Below are 19,508 nucleotides of genomic sequence, written 5' to 3'. Positions count from 1 at the left end.
AGCCACGCTTCCAAGGATGGAACTCGGCACTTTCTGAAATCAGGCTTATTCACCATGCCTTTATTTGAGTACAAAAAAGCTTACCTTTTTTGGGTGCCTAATTTTTGTTTCTGGAAATTTTGCCTTACAAGGACAAACATAACAGTTGGGCAATGCAAAAGTTAATCTGCTATCTATGTCTGCTCTATTACTTGCTCTAAAAATACTTAGTTTTTGGAAATAGAGCGTTTAGTTTCCTGGTTTGCATATATGAATTTGCAGTCTGTTATTGCTTTAAGGCATGGGAGGGCATGGCACGGGTTTTCCTGTTTTATTTTGTTTTTAATTTGTTTTGTCCAGGTTAAAGTTTCTGTCACGGCACAATTGTGAAGTGATAGTTCACATTCATTTTGTAGTTGTTTTAGTAATGACAAGTACTTTGGAATAATTCTGTGTGTAATTAGTTTTGCATAAGTGTTTTCATGGTTTATGACTCAGTGTTTCCCATGAAGCCAAAGACTGAAGCACAGACTTTGCTGTTTTGAGAACCATTCCAAAATATTCCTGGTGCTATTCAACATTAAGGCACAGTGTCTTGTAGCTTAACTAGATGCGATGGGGGGGATCCAAATCTTAGTTTGCTTTAAGTCTTTTTCTTTGAGTGAAATCATTAGACACGCCTCACAAACAGGCCTTCCTAATAGTCTTTTCTCTCAGCATCACTGCCAGATCCATCCACTGAGGAATGACAGTTCTTTTGTCCTTTTTCAAACTAACCTTAGTGAGGGGGGAAAAAAAATCTAATTTCTCTAGTAATAGCAACTTTAAATTAACCTAAAGTTGTGGAGGAAATACATAAAGCATTACAAAGCTGGGGACAGGCAGAGGCTGTTCTGAACCAAGCAGAGAACTTTTACTCTGATGTAATGTGATTTTATCCATAGAACAAAGAACAATTTTTAAATAAATGTATTACTCATTAGTCTTCAGTGGAATAGGATAAAACTCATTTTAAATAAATAAGGAGTTAAATCTGCTACCACCACCAGCTATGGAAAAGGAACAGTAAAGCTTATTTCTGTATTTTTCAAAACTCTTCGCTTGGAGAGGAATGTGGACTTTGATTTTTGAGAGGAAGCTTGTTAAAAATGAAGTTTCTTCCCAGCATGAAAAGTTTTGGCAATTTGCTAAGAAAAGTATTTTCAAAGTCTAAGTTTTTCTTTCAAAATTAGCTTTTGTTTCCACTTCAAAGGAAATCTGAGCACACAGAAAAATCCTGAATTTTCCCTGAGGGAATAGCGCTTTTGTAGTTCATAAAATTCTCACTTTCACGCTATACATCGTTGACCTTGGAAAGACAGAATCTGAACTGAGATGCAGCCCTGTACCGATGCCATCCAAGTGACAGAGCTGGTGAATTCCAGGGAGAGGAGGAAACCCATTAAGTTGGCTTGCGTGAAAGGAAACCCAGCAGCTAACAAAGTGGTTTGTGTTTAACATAAATAAATAAGAGCAATGAGAAGTCTTCAAAAGCAGTCATGAGATGGGCAAACAAAGCAGGCCTGTTTGTCTGAGGGTTCCTGTTGAGTGCTGGGCTGAGGAGGAACCGGGCAGCTACAGTTTTAGCAAGCAGGTCCTGTGGCCGATTCAGATGGCACTAAAGTCTTTGGGATCCTTTTCATTGACCCCATTAAATTTCATTGTGGGGCTGTAGTTCATGACCAGCCGCCTAGGTTGGGAATGTGCTCTCTGGCAAGCTGAGTGCCACTACCAGCTATGCTTACGGCAGCATAAATGCATTGTCATACTTTGCGTTTGTACCCATAATGGTCATGAACTACCTCAGTGCTGCAAGATTTGATGCAAAGAATGGTTTCTGCAGAAAACCTCAGGGCTGTTAGTCATCTGGAGTGGGGTACTTCCAGCTGACTATGTAACCTATATTGTATGGCTCTATCTGGTACTGCAGCGAGGACTTGGTGTTTAGTTCTGTATTTTATCAGACTCAATCGGAAGATAAACAGGGTTACTTGTAAACACCACTGAGGATTTTGCTTTATAGAAAAAAATCCGTTTATTTTCCATGACCCCTGATTATTAATTCCTGTCCAGGACTGATCTGGCAGTGCAGCTTCACAGCTTCTATGACCAGGAACTGTTCTTTCCTAGAATTTCTCTGCTTTTGAGTTGGGAGTGGCTGGCCTAAAATCCATAGCTGCAGCACTTGTATGCTCTCGCCAGCCTTAGCTTTTTAGGTGAACTTTGAAGAGGTTGAATGGTTTGGAGCAGTTTGAAATAACTCTGAGCTGTGCTGGAGGGGTCCAGCCAAGAGCTCGCCCTGCCATCTGGGGAGTGAGGAGGAAGAGCAGCAAAGTGCTCCTCACCCAGCCGTCTCTAAGGAGCAAACTTCCTGGGGTGCTGCCAACAGAAAAATGAAGATGGTTCTTTCAAAGTGAAGGTCAGATGTGATAGCTACATCTGAGGAGTTTTACCTAAAAAGCTGGCTCTTGTTTGACTATGAGCAGTTAAAGTACTCACATTAGGGCCGTTTTAAGCTGTGCCAGGGTCATGCAAATCATTTGCTAAGAAATAAGTCTTTTCAAAGCAGAAACCATTTTCTGCTTGGTTTTGTAGCAGGAATGCAGCACCTCAGGTTTGCTGAGTTCCTCTCAACATGGAGCTATCGAAGTCCTTGGTGATCTCAGACCTATTTCGCCATGCTTAAAGAGCACCTGGCAAATCCTGCTGCCTCCCAGCCTGCTCCTAAAGCAATCTCTGGAAACTCCTGGAATTTTTGCTTGTCTTTATTTTGTGTTTTTAATCTGCCTTGATTTGCAAATGAATACTTGTCCTCTTAATTTTCTGCCTCTCACCATAGAGAAAAATGTGTTAATTGCATGGGGGGTATACATATCCATTCAGATCAACCACAGACATGTAAAGAAATAAAGTGAAAGCGACAGCCTCCCCTATACTAGAGCGCTAGGGAGAGTGTAAGCTGAATGCATCTATTTTGATGTGCCTTTATACTGCAAGCATGCACTGTGTTGCCTCCTATTGTTTGGTGAACAGACCTTTGCAGAATTATATGTAATATTGGCTGCCTTTGTTTCTAGTGATGTTCATAATTACAGCAGCTGCTATCCCTGTATTTCGTTACAGAGAGAAGACCTGTCAGATGAAGTTTTTACCTTACGTCATAGAAAGTATGAAGAAAGAGAGAGAGCAAGGTGGTCGCTGTGGGAGCAGAGCCGCTGGCCCAAAAGGAATAGCAGGCAGGTGTATTTACTTTGATAAGAGCCTCCCTATTGAACCACTGGGGTTGGTTGTTGGTGCAGCAGTTTCAGAAATGCTGTCACAGAGAAGTTTGAAAATGAGGGCACTCTTCATTAACTAAGTCATCAGGGACAGTCCCAGGTATGTTTGGTTTTGTGGCTGGAGAGGGAAGGCAGCTCTGAAGCATGCATACTTACAGACATTTGGCATGTCAGTGACCTGGTATTAGTGAATAAAAATCTCACTCCCATACTGATCAAATAGCTCTGCTAGTTTGTGCCACTCCCAGTTATTGTGACTTTAGCCACCAAGTGTAACATGAGCCATTCTTCACTCACCTGACTTAGATGAAAGTCCAATGCATTCAGAGACGCAGTACTGAAGGGTCCTGGGCAGTGCCAGGGATCTTACGCTTAAAAAGGTCATTGTGTGAAAAGGTTCATTCTCACAGGCTTGCTGTCTGGTGCAAAGCTCATCAGAATTAAATATAACCCCTAAAAGTCTTCCAAAAAATAGTGCATGTAAGAGCAAACGTCATAAAGCTGTATCTGCAGTTTGGCTCCAGGAAAATTATTCCCATAAATTGCTTCAGAATCTGCCAGGACAAAAAGCATCCTGTAAATGCTGGGATAACTTTTTCTGCTATTTATCGTATGCTTGTGTCTTGGCATACTCTTGGCTGAAAGTGAACAATTTCACTATGAACAAATATGCAAAGACAGCTTTTTTTAATGCAGGATAAAATTAGAGCTAAACTGTATTAAATCATTCTATTTTAAGCAATTTTGAAGATAAAAAATCTTTAGAAAAGTGTACTGAAAAATACAAGTTCTATATGTACCCTTGATTTTAAAGCTCTGTGAACTCCTTGATGAAATCTTAATGCTATTTGACTTCAGAAGTAAAACTGCCATTGACATGAGCAAGGTCAGACTTCCCCCTGGCATTTATGATGCGTGCCAGTATTTTATATCTAGTTCAAATTTGCATTAAAGGGGAGGTTAAAATTTTTAGTCTTATTAAATTATTTTGCCTGCTTTGGATATGACTCCAGAGCAGAGGTGGGAAGGAGGAGCCCAAAGACCTGCTGTTTCTTCTTCAGTGACATTGGCACAGTCTGCTGACAGTGCAGTTTGGACTCTGCAGGTTCCTGCTAATGATGCCATGTTCTGAACAGCCCACGGCTCACTGACTTCTGTTGTCCAAAATCACAGTGCTGGTGAGCGTGTGGAGTGAGGCGCAAGAGTGGGACCAGCCTCCAGCTGGTCTGCAGCCAGACTGTGCCTGTTCCAGGCCTGTTGTATTTGGTTAGCTCCTCCACATAGCATGCTTTGCTTTGGGTTGTGACAGCGATGTTGTCAAGAACCATGTGTGTTTTCATCTGCTCTTTTGATTTAAGTAAGGAGAATGTAGGTAGCATGTATGGAGAAACTGAACACTTCGAAAAGAAAATCTAAGAGAGTCTTTAGAGTCCAAAGAAGGGCAACAAAGCTGGTGAAGGGTCTAGAGAACAAGTCTTATGAGGAGCGGCTGAGGGAACCTGGGGTTGTTTAGTCTGGAGAAAAGGAGGCTCAGGGGAGACCTTATTGCTGTATACAAGTACCTGAAAGGAGGTTGTAGCGAGGAGGGTGTTAGTCTCTTCTCCCAGGTAACAAGCGATAGAACGAGAGGAAACGGCCTCAAGTTGCACCAGGGGAGGTTTAGATTGGATATCATGAAAAATTTCTTCACGGAAATGGTTATCAAGCAGTGGAACAGGCTGCTCAGGGAAGTGGTGGAGTCACCATCCCTTGAGGGATTTAAAAGACAAGTAGATGTGGTGCTTAGGGATATTGTTTAGTGGTTGACTTGGTAGTGTTAGGTTAATGGTTGGACTCGATGATCTTAAAGGTCCTTTCCAACCAAGATGATTCTGTGATTCTGTAAACTGTTCCTGGCAATGTGAAAGGGCAGGGAGTAGCTCTTAAGACTCTCGTCTCTTATCCTGCGCTAGATCTTACAGCAAAAATGCCGATGGACGACACAGCCAAGATGTGTTGCAGAAAGACCACCACAGCAGCTCCTGTGCCTCACTGCATTGCGTTGCTGACCCTGTTCCCGACTTGACTTCAGAAGCCCACAGCTCTGTTTGTTCAGGGATTGCACAACTCTGCAGGGAGAGCCAGGAAGTGAAGGTAGGTGCTTCCAATAGCTGCCGGGTCTGGTCAGGTCTTCAGTAACCACTGTCTCTAACCTAAACCAGAGAATCTGAATGTATCCTCCTGTCTCACTGATCAGAACCTCAGGCTGTTGCCCTAGTTTATGCAGACTGACCGTAGCGCTCCTGTTTAGAGCTAGATTGCTATGCTTTATGAATTAAGCCCAAGATTTGTCAAGAGGTAAAAATTTCATTGCTCAGTACACATGGCACCTGTTCTTGAGGCGAGTAGGCAGACCTGAGTTCAGGGATGTTGGAGATTTTTTCAGGGATGTTGGCCGGGGTTCCAGGAGGGCCTGATCATGACGGCATCAGGTATCCTGATGGTCTGGCACCATGGAAAAGAGCTTCCCCCTTCCTGTACTGTGCCTGTTCAATTGTAGCTCTGTTACTAGTTCAAAACCGCACGAAGCCAGCTCACGTTGACAGCTGGTGCCTAGCAGGGCTGTATTCTTTATCTGAAGAGCCCTGCAAACATTGTAAAGAGACACTCATTTGTTACTTGATAGCAGATCATTCTGCACATAGCTAATCAGTTCAGGCTCAACTGAAATCCCTTTTTCTCCTCTGTTCTCTTTTTCCACCCTCGCTCCTACCCTTCTGATTCCTTTCAGTCTGGGCTGTGGGAACTTCGAGTTTTTCCACTAAAAGATGAAGAGGTAGAAGGTTTACTGTGCCAAGATCAAATAACAAATCCGACTGAAATGTCAAGTGCAGCTTTCCCCAGCGACTCACTCTGCACTTCATGCACACCCATTGGTTTGCCAGACAATGGCCATCCACCAAGAAAACAACCTACCGAAGAGTCAGAAGACTGCGAAAATGTTTGCCTGGGAATCAACAATACCAGAAAACAAAGGTGACAGGGAATAATGTGGTTCATTAAGAAAGCCAATTAAGGTGGAGAAAAGTGTAAGGTAAAATCTCTCTTGTTCACACAGCATATGACAGCACTATTCAAAACCTGTACATTAGCTGCATATAATATATTTTCTTTCTTGCTTTGTAACAGGCAGGATAAATCCCAAAGACAACACTTCCTTCTTCCTGAACCCCAAGAGAAAGTAATTATTTCAAGCTGGAAGTCTAATATTCCCAATGTCGGGAGTGGGCGCACATAAATTGCTGGCACTGTTCACTTTCTGTTGTCATATTGCCACATTTGTTAATAATCCTCCTTTTCTGTTGTGTTTGTTTTCAAATGCATTTTTGGTTCTAGTAGATTCTGGTGCAGCAGGATATGCTGTCTACCTTAACCAACAACTTCAACTGAACACAGAAAAACTACTTGAAAAAATAGTGGGGAGAAGCGATAGCTTCAGATTATTTTCCTGTGTGGCATGACCATGGGGCAGAAAGATGCCTCTCTAAATGCATGTGTGTAAGCCATGCGTAAGGTAAGGGGAGGTGAGAACCAGCAGTTTCAAAGCAGGCATTCTGGAAGCCTTGCATCTAGCTTAAAATCTGTACTCAGCTCTCAGTAGTGCCAGGGCATGTTTCATAGAGATGTCCTCAAGCAATAAGATAGAAGTAGACCACTGCATTTCAATAGTCGATGTATTTGCTACTCAGAAAGTAGGGTTTCTGCTTCAGTCGTGTGTGGGGATAGAGAAACGGAAGGGGAGAGGAGTCGAGTCAAATCAGTGACACAGCTCTTTCTTTGAATATTGTGGTTTGGGTCATCTTACTTCCTTAGTCCTTCAGTTGCTAATGAGGCTCATAATATTTTGCTTTAATATGTTAAAGACAAAGTCTTGTTCCAGTTTCTGTACAGTGCCTTGTAAGAGTCTCGTAAGTATGCCAACATTTGGTGACTAGCTGAAAAGGAAAAGATGATTGATGTCTAGAAGACCAATAAAGAAAAAAGCCCCAAAGCTTTCCATTGTGATTCTGGATAGATTTTTAATTTCCCAGCAAGTTCACAGCGAGGAAACAAAAGCAAGTTGTTTAAACTTGCATCTAAGTAGCATAGTTTGGAATGTATCTGCAATCTCAAGAGGTATTAACAAAGATTAAACATTGAATATAGGTATAATCCATCAACAGGAAGTTTTTCTGTGTAGGACAGTTGAAGGCGATTTAATAGGAGTCTCTGATTTTGTGCAAAATTTTCTTCCACGTGTAATATCTGGAATGGCACTGGACAGATGACCCAGTTTTAGTGTCAATTTTTGGGGGGGGAGTCAAAAGGACAGGAAATATACACTGGGCATCTGAAAACAGTTCAGTAAAGTTTCAACACTACAACCTATTGCTACATTGTAGTTTATTGCACATTCTGATTATTTTTTTAAACACTTTTTTAACACTGGTTTGTCTTAAACTTGAATCTTGCCTCAGTGTCTGATACAATAATCTTTGATGCAAGGTTGGTTTTTTAATTAAAAGTTATTTCTATATACGTTGTACATAGTCTGAATTTGATGGCCTTTTAGAACGAAGAAATAGCAGTAACACTTCCTCTTGGCACAGAGCCCTGCTTGGCCCAAGAATGGCTTTGCTAACACATGGAAGTGGCAGCAGCACTGAGCTTTGCTGTCGTACTGAAGCTGCACTGCTGCTGTGAGGCTAAGGTCTCAATACAGAGGTGGATTTTTTCCATCTCTCTTGTCCTGCATGTGCATCTGCTGCTGGGAAAAGGTTTCTGAAAGTTACGTGTCTCAAATGCTTTGTAGGTCTTTTCCATACCCGTATCCATTCATTAAGACGTCTGATCTGACCAGCTCTCACACAGCTTTGTTGTAAGGTCCACGGCTTCCTGCGCTGTCTGATCCCTGGGGCAGTGTCAGGAGTTTCTGCGATTTAGGAGATGGGACAGATCAAGTAAACCAGCCGGCTAGCTGCCTTACGTGTCCTGAAGGTGCCGTCAGGAACTGGAAATGCATTCCAGCATTTTACGGGAAGGAGCAAGAAGAGGGTGTTTTTCTAGATAGGGAGGAGGCAAGGGAAGGGTGTTAAAATGAGGCCAAAAAACCCTGTGCGAAAGGAGCTGGATTAATGAGATTTGGTCAGCCTGGTGGTCTGTAAAGCTGTTCCTGTGTTGCTGTTCTGTTCCCAGTTATGGTGTGCTGTTGAACCAGTGTACTGTTTTTGGGTCAGGCTCCAGTGTGCATATCTAAAGCAGCTGCTTGTTCCCTTGCTGGCTGCAGGCGCTGCACAAACGGTTATCGATACGAGCAAGGGTAAGCACGTTTTTCTTTGTCCCCTCTTTAGATGTTCTTGTCAGCCATTGTGGGAACCAGCTAGTGCCTCACAAGGCAGCAATAAAAAGGCTAGCCAAAGAAAGGCCAGGCGACTGAAAAAAAAAAAATCCCTGGAGAAACTACAAAAAAATGTCTATTTGGTCATACACCACCCCCTCCACCCCCCCTCATCAGAAGTCTTTTCTCGAACAGCTGCCTCTCAGCTGGCAAGACCTATGACAGCAAACTGCAACTGCCTTCGCACACAGAGCTGCCTGAGCGACTGCATGGGTGGAGAACTGCGCCCAAGCATTTCTTCAGGCTGCATTTGCTTTTCTCATGTCGCCTGCCTATCTCCAGCAGCCCTTCATCTGGCAAGGGCAGACGGGGAACGCTGTGTGCACATGTCAAGCAAGATGCTTTTTGGGAAGCCCTAGGCTGTGCTCCTTGCCCACAGCAACTCCAGTCATTTGCCACCTTCTTCCAGCAGCCCAGGTGCTGTGCCCTGCCCTCTCTGTCTCTACTCTGTGCATCTTTGCTCCAGCCAGGGAGGCACCTGATTTTTCAGTAGCCTCATTTCACTACTGGGATGAGGTTAGAAAACTTGCTTAACTGAACTTGGTCACAGGATCAGCCCCCTCCTTTCATCTTCTTTCCCTGTCCTGCATGCAGCTGGAATTGGCACTAGTACTCCCCTTTACTGCCTGCAGCCCTTTTCCCTGCTGAGCTGGACTCCCACCTCCAGCCAGTTCCGTTTTGCATGGAGATGTTGGTGTCGTGAGGAAGCCACTGGTGGTGGGAGCGGGCTGAGAGCTCAGAGCCATGCACATGCTCAAAGCCATAAAATGTGCAAGAAGCCCCTGCTTGTTTTCCTTCCTTTCCAAAGCTTTAAACGGGGGTGGGGGTGGGGGTGGGGGGAAGAAAAGGCTGTTTGTTTTTTGACTGTTAAGCTATGAAAACAGCTGTCAGCAGTACTCCTAATGTTGTGGCTAAAGGTATTACAAAGGCTGACTGTGAAATACCAACTTAAATATCATGCAGCAAGCCTGCCCCCCCCCCGCCAAAACTGGAGTGCTGCAGCTTTACAAAGCCATTTCCTTTGTACTTTCTTTACCATTTTCAATGGAGACATTTTTTTAAGGCTGCTTATTTCTGTTCCCTGCTGCTATGAGGGTTTAAACGCTTCATCTCTGCATCCAGGACCTTAACGGAATGTAAGTACAAATAGAGACTTCTAAGCCCTATTAAAATTAAGCTGTGTGTGTCTACTGCAGTTTTTTACCTTGCTCAGGGATGTGCACTGTAGCACACATCCAAGCCTTACTCTCCTGTACCAGTTTCCTTTTACTGTTTTCCAGGGCAGACAGAACCTTTCTCTGTCACATCACCCTGGACTGCTCGAGACCGTGTGACTTTATATGGCCAGACTGTGCTCTCCTGTGTTGCTGCAAGTTTGCTTTATCAGCGTATTGCAACATCTAACGGTCCTGGGGTTTAGTTGGCCCCGCGGATTCCATGCAAGCAGCTCTTTTGGTTTTCACGGCAGCTGTGGGGTAACGTTACCGAGTACAGGCCTAAATAGATCCCAACAAATTACTTCTGTTCATGTACAGAGGCAAGAGGCTGGAACAGTCTTCAGCATTCAAAGAGCAAGTATCGTTACTGTTACTTTCATGGATACTCTGTAGTTGCTAATAGCTTTAAGCTGAGATGTGTAAAAAGCTGCTGCAGCAGTAGCCATCTGCATAAACCCACCTGGGTGGGATTTAGACAGAAAAAAGCAATTGAGTAATATTAGTGTGTGTGTAATTTCTCTCTCCCACAACACTCCTAACCTGTGAGTCAGTGGAAGCGCAAACTACCAGCTTTAAAACAATGACAAAGTCACTACAACATGCAAAAGAAAAACATACGGTATGGTTCCATGCTCAGAACAAAGCATAGTACTGTCAGTTAACTTGCATGACTTTGGGACATCCGTCCCAAATTAATTAGAAAAAAAGCAGAAATAGTTTGATTACCTTTTCAACCCAGCGTAAGGTCAGCTGCAGGAGGCACAGATACTACAGCTGTCATCCCACTGCTTTCAGTAACATGAAGGCACACTGCCCACCCTAAACCAACATTTGCATAGCCCTTCTGTGGCTGCTCGGCCTGCATTTCAGCTACCAGAGCCGACTATTTCTCTATGCACGTGGTATTAGACTCTACACAGGTTCTTTCCAGCAGTACGAATAAGCTGCTTTAACGCATCTAACAGCCATTTGGACTATTACCTTTCCTAGCCCAGCTTTCTTTTGGCAAACCTCTTCTGAAAGATGTCTTCAGTGCAGCAGGGCCAGATGACTCCATGTCTTTTGCTAGTCCTCAGATGGGGTTACAGGTGGAAACAGAAAGCAAAGACATTGTTCACCCAAACCACAATTAACCACACAGGAAAAAATAGTAATTTAGCCATTTCAGACCCTCGTCTAGCTTGTTTGAGCTAGCCCTGGCTCATCCCATGTAACAATGGCAGTGACCCACGCTGTACAAAGCTTAGAAGAAAGGGGTGCATCAGCTGGAGTGCTGCCTCAGCATTTGGTAGGTGACACGTGCCCAGCTTTGCTGCAAGGCCAACAGATTTGACTTTGGCCTTGTGGCAAGGGGCTGGCTGCAGCTGTTGAGCCTGTTGGCCTCTTCCCCTGGGGCAGCAGGCTGTTTGCAACCCTTCTTAATTACAACTTAAAGGGAAAAATACCATGAAATATTAAAGCAGCCAGCAGTACTTATTAGAGCCATGGGAGGCAGGTCTAGCTAAAATGACCTGCTCAGATCTTCCTCTAGCAGGTTGTAACTCTCACCTTTCACATGCCCAAACAGGCTGGGCTGCGAAGGCGGCACAAGCAAACTGAAGGTATGAGAACTATTTGGCTTCGTAACGAAAAGGCGCATTAAACTGTTCTACAGCGCCAGCTCCACGCAGTGCATTTCAGCCTACATACACGGAAACCACTTCACTAGGTAATACTCCTGTATGTCGCTATCTTAATCGCTTACTCAGGCATATGTACAAACCAAGGAGGCTGTGGGTCAAGATAAAGTTTTTTAACTATCAGCGGTAGGGTTTTAAAGCAATATTCTTCCATGGAATCCCCTCACTTCCGGGAATTTCAGACACAGCAGTCTTACCTGGCCTCAACTGAAAGGTAACTGAGAAGGGATTTCCCAGTTTGTGACCTGGTAAAGGCGTTGCACTGACTTGTTTGATGCCTGACTTACATAGGTCAAGTACTTCTATACAGTAAAAGCAAAACACAGGAACATTTCTACCATCCGTGGGATTTTTTTTTTTTAGCCCTCTTAAACTGCATTTTTCCCCAACTTACTCACAAAACCACTCATTTTTGACAGTCAGCTTAAAGGAGACTTACCACACCAAGGGAGGGGTGTTTAATGCAGATATTGGAAAACTTTTGTAGGAATGCACAGATCAAATGACAAAATACAGACAGCAGAAGGCAGTTTGATTAGAGTCTTCCACAAGAGAGATCGCTTGTGGTGATGCTACACTCCTCTAGCAAGCAGAAAACTGACTGAAGTTTAGTTCAATCCAGTCAGCGTTATAGGTTGTGCCATCAAATTAGCCTCCACAGAATCAAGAGACAGGTTCAAACCATCGCATTGCCAACCCTGAAAGACAGCCAGAACGTTTTTCACTGCTGCTTGCTTCATTGCAGCGAAGGAATGATTCTTCTGGTCAGCAGCAACAAGTTTCTGTAATTAATGTTCATCCAGCCCTCCCTTACGCACGAGAAACAAGGGTTCTCCTGCACGCAGAGCCTTCTCAACCGCTGCTTGGGTGGGTCTCATCGATCCAGACAGCGCTTTTGAGCTGCTTCTGAACACACATTCCTTAGAAGATTGATCACAGATCTTGGATCTGCGCTCTTCATAATAGCGCTGCCAGATACAATCATATTTGCACCTGCCTGAAAGACATTAAACACCCACTCAGTAACGGAACAGAGCCACTTCTTAAAGAGCTTTCTTGCTGTAAAACACACAAGGAGATCGTGAATTCTAGGCTGGTGGGCAAAGAGATGCTATTTGTGGGACACAGGTAATGCACCCCTAGCTAAAACCACAAATTTCTCCTTCATTGCTCCTATCTACCCGAACGCACAAGAAACAACCAACTTCTCTAGCGTAGGGGAGGCTTCAGGAGCCACTATGAAAAAAGGCACAAGATTAGACCGCAAGTAGATTTTTACATGAAGTGTGCTTTACCGTTCCCTCTGAAAACTAATGGTCAAAATGCAACTCCTCCTCAGCTTTATTTTCCGCAGGATAATTAAGTCTCTTAGCTCAGTGACTGAGAATGCTGCTCCTCTTTGGCCTCTTACCTCTGCGCACTTATGGATGGTGTCAGGCCCAACTCCTCCATCCACTTCAATATCCAATGAGGGAAACTGTGTCCTCAGCCACTGAACCTGAGAAGCGGTATAAAAAGGTTGGCACCGAGATCAACATCAGCTGCTACAGTTACGTATAGCTTCTTACGCACCCAGACAAGGTTTATTCACTTCACCACTACACTCCATACTGTAAATTTGCTTTAAGCTCAATAAATAAGAAAAGAGGAACTTAGTTTACCTTTGGCATCATGTCTTCCATAAATTTCTGCCCTCCGAATCCAGGTTCTACCGTCATCACCAAAGCCATGTCTATCTGATTGGCCCAAGGTGCCAAGTGTTCAACGGTAGTGCCGGGCTTGATCGCCAAGCCAACCTGCAGGAGAGGCAAGACAAAGCCAAGCACACCTTAGATTGACACAAACGCAGCAAGACTGGCTGGGTACAAACTCCTAGGAAAATAATCATGTGTCTGCATAAGAACAGGTTGCTTTAAATAAAGAGTCCTGACCTGAACTAAAATTGAAGACTGATGTGGTGCACAAAGAGTGTTAGGGCTGCACACGCCATCCCCTGACCACCCCAAAACTGCAATGATGATTTCTCACTGCCAGAAACACGGCAGGTAGTTAAGCCAAGCACAGCATGCGACTCCAGACCTGCACTCCCCTCACCTTCATCCCGTTCTCCCGAATGTCTTTGATCAGCGCCCCGGGATTGTCTGTAGCTTCTAGATGAAAGGTGTACTGGTTTGCGCCAGCGACGGCCATTGGCTTCACCCACTGCTCCGGCCTGGCAACCATCATGTGCATGTCTGGAAGAGGGGAGCAGAGCGCAGAGCCGTCAGCATGCGCGGCTGCAGGCCCCTGCCACGGGCCCGCTACCAGGCGGGCGGCGACCGGCGGGGCCGCTCCCCCGGCGCCCCGAAAGCCCCCCCGGGCAGCCCCTTACCGAAGAAGGGCTCCTGGCCCAGCTGCTTGCGCAGGCTCTCCACGACGGGGTGGCCGAAAGTGATGTTCGGGACGAAATGTCTTGGGGCCGAAGAGAGAGACCCGCCCGCCCGCAGGTTACCGCCGGCCGGGGGCGCGGGGCCGCCCGCCCGGCCCCCCCCGCGCCCTCGGGGCGGCCGCCCCCCGCGCCCCGCCCCGGCCCGGCCCCGCCCGCCCCCGGGCGTTACCCGTCCATTACATCCAGGTGGAGGTAGTCGGCGCCGCAGTCCAGCATGCGGCTGCACTCGGCGCCCAGCGCCGCCAGGTCGCTGTTGAGGACAGACGGCCCGATCCGGCACCCCGACGCCATCGCTGCCGCCCGCCTCCCTGCGCCTGCGCCGCCGCGCGGCCTGCCGGGACGGGCGCGCGCCGCCGCCCCGCCCCGCGCCGCCCTCCGCCATCTTCAGTGGCGGGCGGGGAAGGGGGTGGCGAGAGGCTCCCGCCTGCCCGGGCCGCCCCTCGCCGAGGCGGTGGAAGTAGCGCGGCGGGAGGCTGGTACCGGCTGCCCGCGAGCGGCGCCTCCGGCCCTCCCGGCCCGGCCTCACAGCGCAGCGCGGCCGCCCGGGGTCTTTGGGGCTTCCTGACAGGCGTGTCCCGGGGACCCGCTCTCATGGCCGGCACAAAGGCCCTGCCTGGGCGCGCCTCTCCCCCCGCCTCGGCTCTGGCACGGGCACTTGTTCCCCAAGTGCCCGAGCAAGGCCCCTTCTGGCGCTCGGGAGGACACAGACCCCTCTGAACAGCCACCATGGGGCAAAGGGCCTAAACTGGGGGCGGGGGGGTGGGGGGGAGGTGGGAAGCAGCTTTCACATTCCCAAGTCCGTTTGGTTGCCCCTGAGGCACAGCTGTAGGCAGCAGTGCAGGGTAAGGCCCTGTGTCCCCGCGCAGGGGCGTGGGCGCAGGCCCAGCCTCGGCAGGGCCCACCCGCACACCGTCCCCCTGCACCCTCTGCGCCACGCTGGGGCCGCAGGTGGCGGGAGAGGCACAGCAAGCCCCGGCTTGAAGGCCAATGGGTAGATTTTAACAAACGCTGTCTGTATCCCACAACAAAATAGTCTCAAACAGCAGCACATCAAAGCTTTTTAGAAAGGGAGACTGAGGCGCTGTTGCGCAAGAGGCTCAAACACAGAACTCTGTCCGTTTTCCGTCAGACTCCTCTGTATTTAGTCCTCGGGACAACATTTGCATAAAACGCTGAGGCAATGGAACCGACCAACACGCTGACGAGACTCGCACAGCCCAGACATTTGTTGAACACGACATGCGCTTAAGGCCTCTAATACTAATTAAGCAGCATCGTTTGTCTTCACAGCCGAAATATACCAGTTCTGTTATAGAGATACTGGAGGAAAGCACAAAACCAGCTAAAGTACATCGTATGCACCTCATTAGTACAGTATTAAGTGCAACCAATATGAAAGTAAAACACATGAGAATGACCGGTCTGCCTCTATTCCCTCTCTCAACAACCATCCAACCAAATCAAAGCCATCCACCCAGCCGCCTGAATAAAACTAAACATGGATTACGTCATTTATAAGCTGCACTGATTTCTAGCAGGGTAGACATCAAAAAGAGGCATTTTAGTCCTTGCTATGGCTTACTACTGCGGATTCACCAGTGACAGTGGGAAACCTGAATGGAAACATTTATTACCTATGCTGAATTAAATGAAGTAAATCACAGTTATTTTCTCATCGTTAGAGTACCATGGTGAGGCATCGACTTTTCATTAAGGAAGATGCTTCCTTCTCATTTTCAGCAGAAAACGTCACTCTATAAAATGCACCATGAATTCTGTATGGTTTTTCAGCTCACTGAAAAAAAGCAAGAAAAAGGTTTCTAAAGCTCTCCTCACCTACCTGCCTGCCAGTAACCCAGCCTACCTTGGCGTTTGAAAGTGAAGCTGTGTTTTTTCTCATTTACACATCAGTGTTAATAATAAAACTTAGCATCTGCAATTTAGCAATCTCCAAGATAGGCGCTAATCCAAAGAAGCCTCCTGTAGGTAGCTGGTGCTGGCTCCTGCGCGCTGAGGAGATAAGAAGCTGTACAGCACGTTTGAGTAAGCAGTTTGTCAATCAGGACACACATTCAGCAGCAGATCTGAGACACCGCCATCGTCACCTAACCATCTCTCTTACAAAACCATGTACACTTTAAAGTTGCATTAGTGCACCACCTATATACATAGATATGGTGCTATAGGTGGTGCACTCTAAAAATAGTTGCCTTTTCAGCCCTGCTTTTTCCCAAGAGGTGTTGTGAGTCTCCATCTCTCACCAATGCAGTGGCAGCAGAGCACGCTCAACACCTGGGAGCAGGGTGGTTTCTGGTATCTTCAGAGGCTTAGTGTGCATGAGTTCCCTCCTCAGACTGGTGTGAACGGCTGCCGCCACCTTTGAGCATTTGGCAAATACCAGGCGGTGCAGCCTGAAGGCTCCGTGGGTTTCAGCAGGCTAGAACCTGCTGTCAGGTATATGGTTAATTTTCCACATGACAGTAAAAACTGCATGCTGCCCTACAGCAGTGAGGCAGCCGTTTGTATGGCAGTGTTTTAAACAGCTCTTTTGGAGCTGTTGAAGAGAGACGCGAGTCCTTTCTTTGGAGATGGAGAGGAGGATATCGTCCTGTCTCCTCAGTGAGGCTGGTTTATGATGCGTGCATCCAAATTACAAGCCCTCAGGAGTCAAACTGGTAATTAGCACATTTTACAGACTCAGGATGCTCTGAAACATTTTCCTCTGCACAGTAATGCCATGATTATAAACTCTAGTTCTTCTAACGTAAGCTGAAAAAGGCAGTATCTAATTCCCAGAGCACAGGGTAACTTTGGGCATTGCTTATGATTTCATGGTTTGTTTCACAGCTGGTTTGCAGTTTGCCCATAAGCAGCTAATGGCTAAATTCACATTTTGGTGTAATTCCGTGATGCTGCAGCATAGCCCATAACTCAGCTGTGACTTCAGCTGACCCCCCACAGGGACCTCCACCTACATGTAAACATTACATATACACAGCTAATACTTGCAGCCATGAACATTACGTACATAAAATGGAACCTTTTAAAATACAATCTCAACATGCCAAAAATAGATTCTTTCATGAAGTTTCTGCCCTGCAATATCCGTCTTTTGTTTACAATGTACATATATATTTCTATTTATATATATAGGAACATGAAAATACCATATATAAATATTTACTTTAAAACCCTATACCTAAGTACATATGACAGCGTCAGGGGTGCAGTTGCTGGGTACAGGAAGTCCACACATTCCAGATGTGGTTTCTTGGGTATTTTTTTTTTAAGTTGTGGAGATGAATTACTTGGTACATTTAAGCAGGAGAGCGTGGGCTATTGTATACCACCTGCAGACCACTCACCCCCTGCCCGTCTATATCTGTGCACAGCACGTGCATTCCTTCTTACGCTATGTACTGTATTTAGTTTTACAGAGCAAATATTTTTGTAGCACAAGGGCAATATCTTACAGAGTGGAATGAAACCAAGAGACAAAAGTAAACTCAACAAGTCTGCAGTGCCAAAAAAAAAAAAAAAAAAAAATTGCTGCGTGGTGCTTATCATTGCTCTGCAAATTAGGAACAACGGTCCCAGGCTTGTGAAAATCAAGCTTTAGGTTGGTACTTTTTGTCAGTGTTTCACTGTCAGTACCAAGGTGTAAGAGCCTTGGATTCAGCTACTATATAGGACTCCTCTCACAAACACTACAAAAATAAATCTTGGGCACAATCTCCAAAGAGGCTTCTCTTCTCTGTCTCATACAGTACAACAGCCCGCTTACCTAGTGAGGCTGCTGATTGCGACACATGGCCGCCACACCAAGGTTTCATGGACCACATATTTGCCCACACACCCCTATCCTGAGAATTTTGTAAAAATTCTCTGTTCCTGTGGTCTTGCCCTGAATTGAAATAGATTTCACGAACAGAAATTTGCCAGTCTATAACAACCAGCTGTCAGCTATTTTCTGCTTTTGGATAATAAAGTGCTTCTTGTTTTAATTAATTACGAGTTACCAGGGAACTCAAAGGAGAAGGTACAATTCCTCTTCCTTCTCCCACTACTGCATTTCCCCAAGAGTTAAACGTGAGATTCATCTAGATCGACATCAGTCTCCCCAAGCTCCACGTGCGTGAAGCTGAAGTGAGTGGCCAGCAAGGGGTTCTCCATCCCATTGTCCTCACTGATGTGAAGGACAGTGTCCCCGTGCTGCAACAAGCTGGTGGTCTCAAGGCCGGCATAGTCCTCGCTGTCAGAGAGCTGTGTGGGTGGGGTGCTTTGGGCTGTTGTTGGCCGGGACTCCAAGCCCTCCTCTTTTTCCTTCTCCTTCTCAGCAGAAAGTGCCTCGCTCTGCAATTGAGGAGGGCCAGTGGTCAGGCTCAGAGAAAGGGAGAGGGGGAAAAAGGCAAGGGAACATCTATAAAATATTTTCTCATTCAGAAGTACTTTTTACCATAAAGGGCCAGGCACTTGCAGATTATAAATCCCTAAAATTTTGCTCTAACAATGGTATGTTTTTGCTGGTGAATCAAATTTGTAGCAATGATCAGAAAGGTTATCTGATTTCAGTCATTAACACTTCCACACTTCATTTTCTTTTAGTGTATTCTCAAGACAGTTGTCTTTCATTTGTTCATGCCGAAGGACATAACCCCCAAAAGCCACTAGATATCTAGGCATATAGAATTGATCTTAATGTCACTGATGTGTTGAAGGGATGACTGTGATTGTCCCTGCACTGTCCTCAGTGGTGTCCAACACAGAAAAATGTTGGACAAGCAATTTCTTTTGAAATGTGATGCTTTTGCTAAAACAGTCCTGAGGTTTTGAAGGAGTCCTTCCTTAAGGACGCATTGCTCAGACAGCAAGCTATAAAAACCTGTTGATGAAAACTTGCACTGGTGAGCAGGTCCAGAAGGACTACTATGTGTGGTGGGAAGATGGAAAGGGAAGGTGCAGGAAATAATAGATTTGCAAATTAAGAATTATTGCATAGATCTAGAAGCGAATGGTTTACAAAAGTAGGGGGTTGGACAGCAAACTCAGCCTAAAGAACAGACGCACAGCAGAGTTTGCAGTCCTCACTCACCCGCCAGCTTTCGTCACGGTGCTGTAACACATCAGGCATTTCCCTACAAATGTGCCCTGCAACTTCGATGCAGCAGCAGACAGACATGAACGATAAAAGCGTCAATCACGTTACCTGGCCAGTGCTCTGGCTATGGAGATCAGCTACAACGATGGCAGGGGAGGAAGTCAGCACAGGTTTACTGGGTGGTTCCTGCTTGCCGGTCACCTGGGGGCTGCTGCGGCTGCAGCCCTGCTGCTGGGCTGCGGGAGCCGGCGGGTCCCCGGGGGAGGCTGTTGTTGCCTCAGGTTGGGCTGCAGTGAAAGTCACCGACCGCTTCTGCTCCACTGAAAGGTACAAAGCCCAGAAAACTGAGTATTAAATGCTACAATTTGGGAAGG

The 19,508-nt window shown here is 46.1% G+C and overlaps 3 protein-coding genes across 8 annotated transcripts in view; 1 reads left to right on the top strand and 2 right to left on the bottom strand.

Annotated features, from left to right (window-relative positions):
* Positions 1-7,853, top strand: part of KANSL1L (KAT8 regulatory NSL complex subunit 1 like) — a 69,832-nt gene extending 61,979 nt beyond the window's left edge. The window contains exons 13-16 of one of the 2 annotated variants that reach the window (XM_068407179.1): positions 3,142-3,254; positions 5,249-5,429; positions 6,067-6,369; positions 6,465-7,853. In XM_068407179.1, the coding sequence (XP_068263280.1) occupies positions 3,142-3,254; positions 5,249-5,429; positions 6,067-6,315 (543 nt within the window). In that variant the 3' untranslated portion in view covers positions 6,316-6,369; positions 6,465-7,853. Of the gene's footprint in view, positions 1-3,141; positions 3,255-5,248; positions 5,430-6,066; positions 6,370-6,464 lie in introns of those variants that run through there. The other variant, XM_068407180.1, reaches the window with a different exon arrangement.
* Positions 7,854-12,032: 4,179 nt separating this feature from the next.
* On the bottom strand, positions 12,033-14,336 carry RPE (ribulose-5-phosphate-3-epimerase). Of its 3 annotated transcripts, none has more exons than XM_068407756.1 (6): positions 14,206-14,336; positions 13,980-14,059; positions 13,703-13,842; positions 13,270-13,404; positions 13,020-13,106; positions 12,033-12,605 (listed from the first exon to the last, which is right to left on the bottom strand). In XM_068407756.1, exons 1-6 carry the CDS (start codon positions 14,325-14,327, stop codon positions 12,483-12,485), a joined length of 687 nt encoding a protein of 228 aa, XP_068263857.1. In that variant the 5' UTR covers positions 14,328-14,336; the 3' UTR covers positions 12,033-12,482. The 3 variants fall into 3 exon arrangements, with proteins under 3 accessions (XP_068263857.1, XP_068263859.1, XP_068263858.1); XM_068407758.1 differs by having other exon boundaries at positions 14,217-14,336; XM_068407757.1 differs by lacking the exon at positions 13,980-14,059 and having other exon boundaries at positions 14,217-14,300.
* A 3,783-nt stretch (positions 14,337-18,119) lies between these two features.
* The window catches only part of UNC80 (unc-80 homolog, NALCN channel complex subunit), a 133,095-nt gene continuing 131,706 nt past the window's right edge, over positions 18,120-19,508 (bottom strand). For all 3 annotated transcript variants that reach the window (XM_068407722.1, XM_068407721.1, XM_068407723.1), the window contains 2 exons: positions 19,243-19,454; positions 18,120-18,389 (listed from right to left, as the gene is read on the bottom strand). In XM_068407722.1, coding sequence (XP_068263823.1) covers positions 18,120-18,389; positions 19,243-19,454 — 482 coding nt within the window. The remainder of the gene's footprint in view (positions 18,390-19,242; positions 19,455-19,508) is intronic.

This window comes from Nyctibius grandis, chromosome 9 (assembly GCF_013368605.1).
Source record: "Nyctibius grandis isolate bNycGra1 chromosome 9, bNycGra1.pri, whole genome shotgun sequence".
Lineage (NCBI taxonomy): Eukaryota > Metazoa > Chordata > Aves > Nyctibiiformes > Nyctibiidae > Nyctibius > Nyctibius grandis.
Note: the sequence above shows the minus strand (reverse complement) of the source record. Positions and strands in the feature narration are given on the sequence as shown.

Bases quoted from the DNA above. Each gene is read 5' to 3' on its own strand.
- RPE (XM_068407756.1), bottom strand. From the start codon at position 14,327: ATGGCGTCGGGGTGCCGGATCGGGCCGTCTGTCCTCAACAGCGACCTG. The intron at 13,843-13,979 runs GTAAGGGGCTGC...CCCCTCTTCCAG, and splicing joins GGGCCAGGAGCCCTTCTTCG to ACATGCACATGATGGTTGCC. The intron at 13,405-13,702 runs GTGAGGGGAGTG...CCTCTCCTGCAG, and splicing joins TTCGGGAGAACGGGATGAAG to GTTGGCTTGGCGATCAAGCC.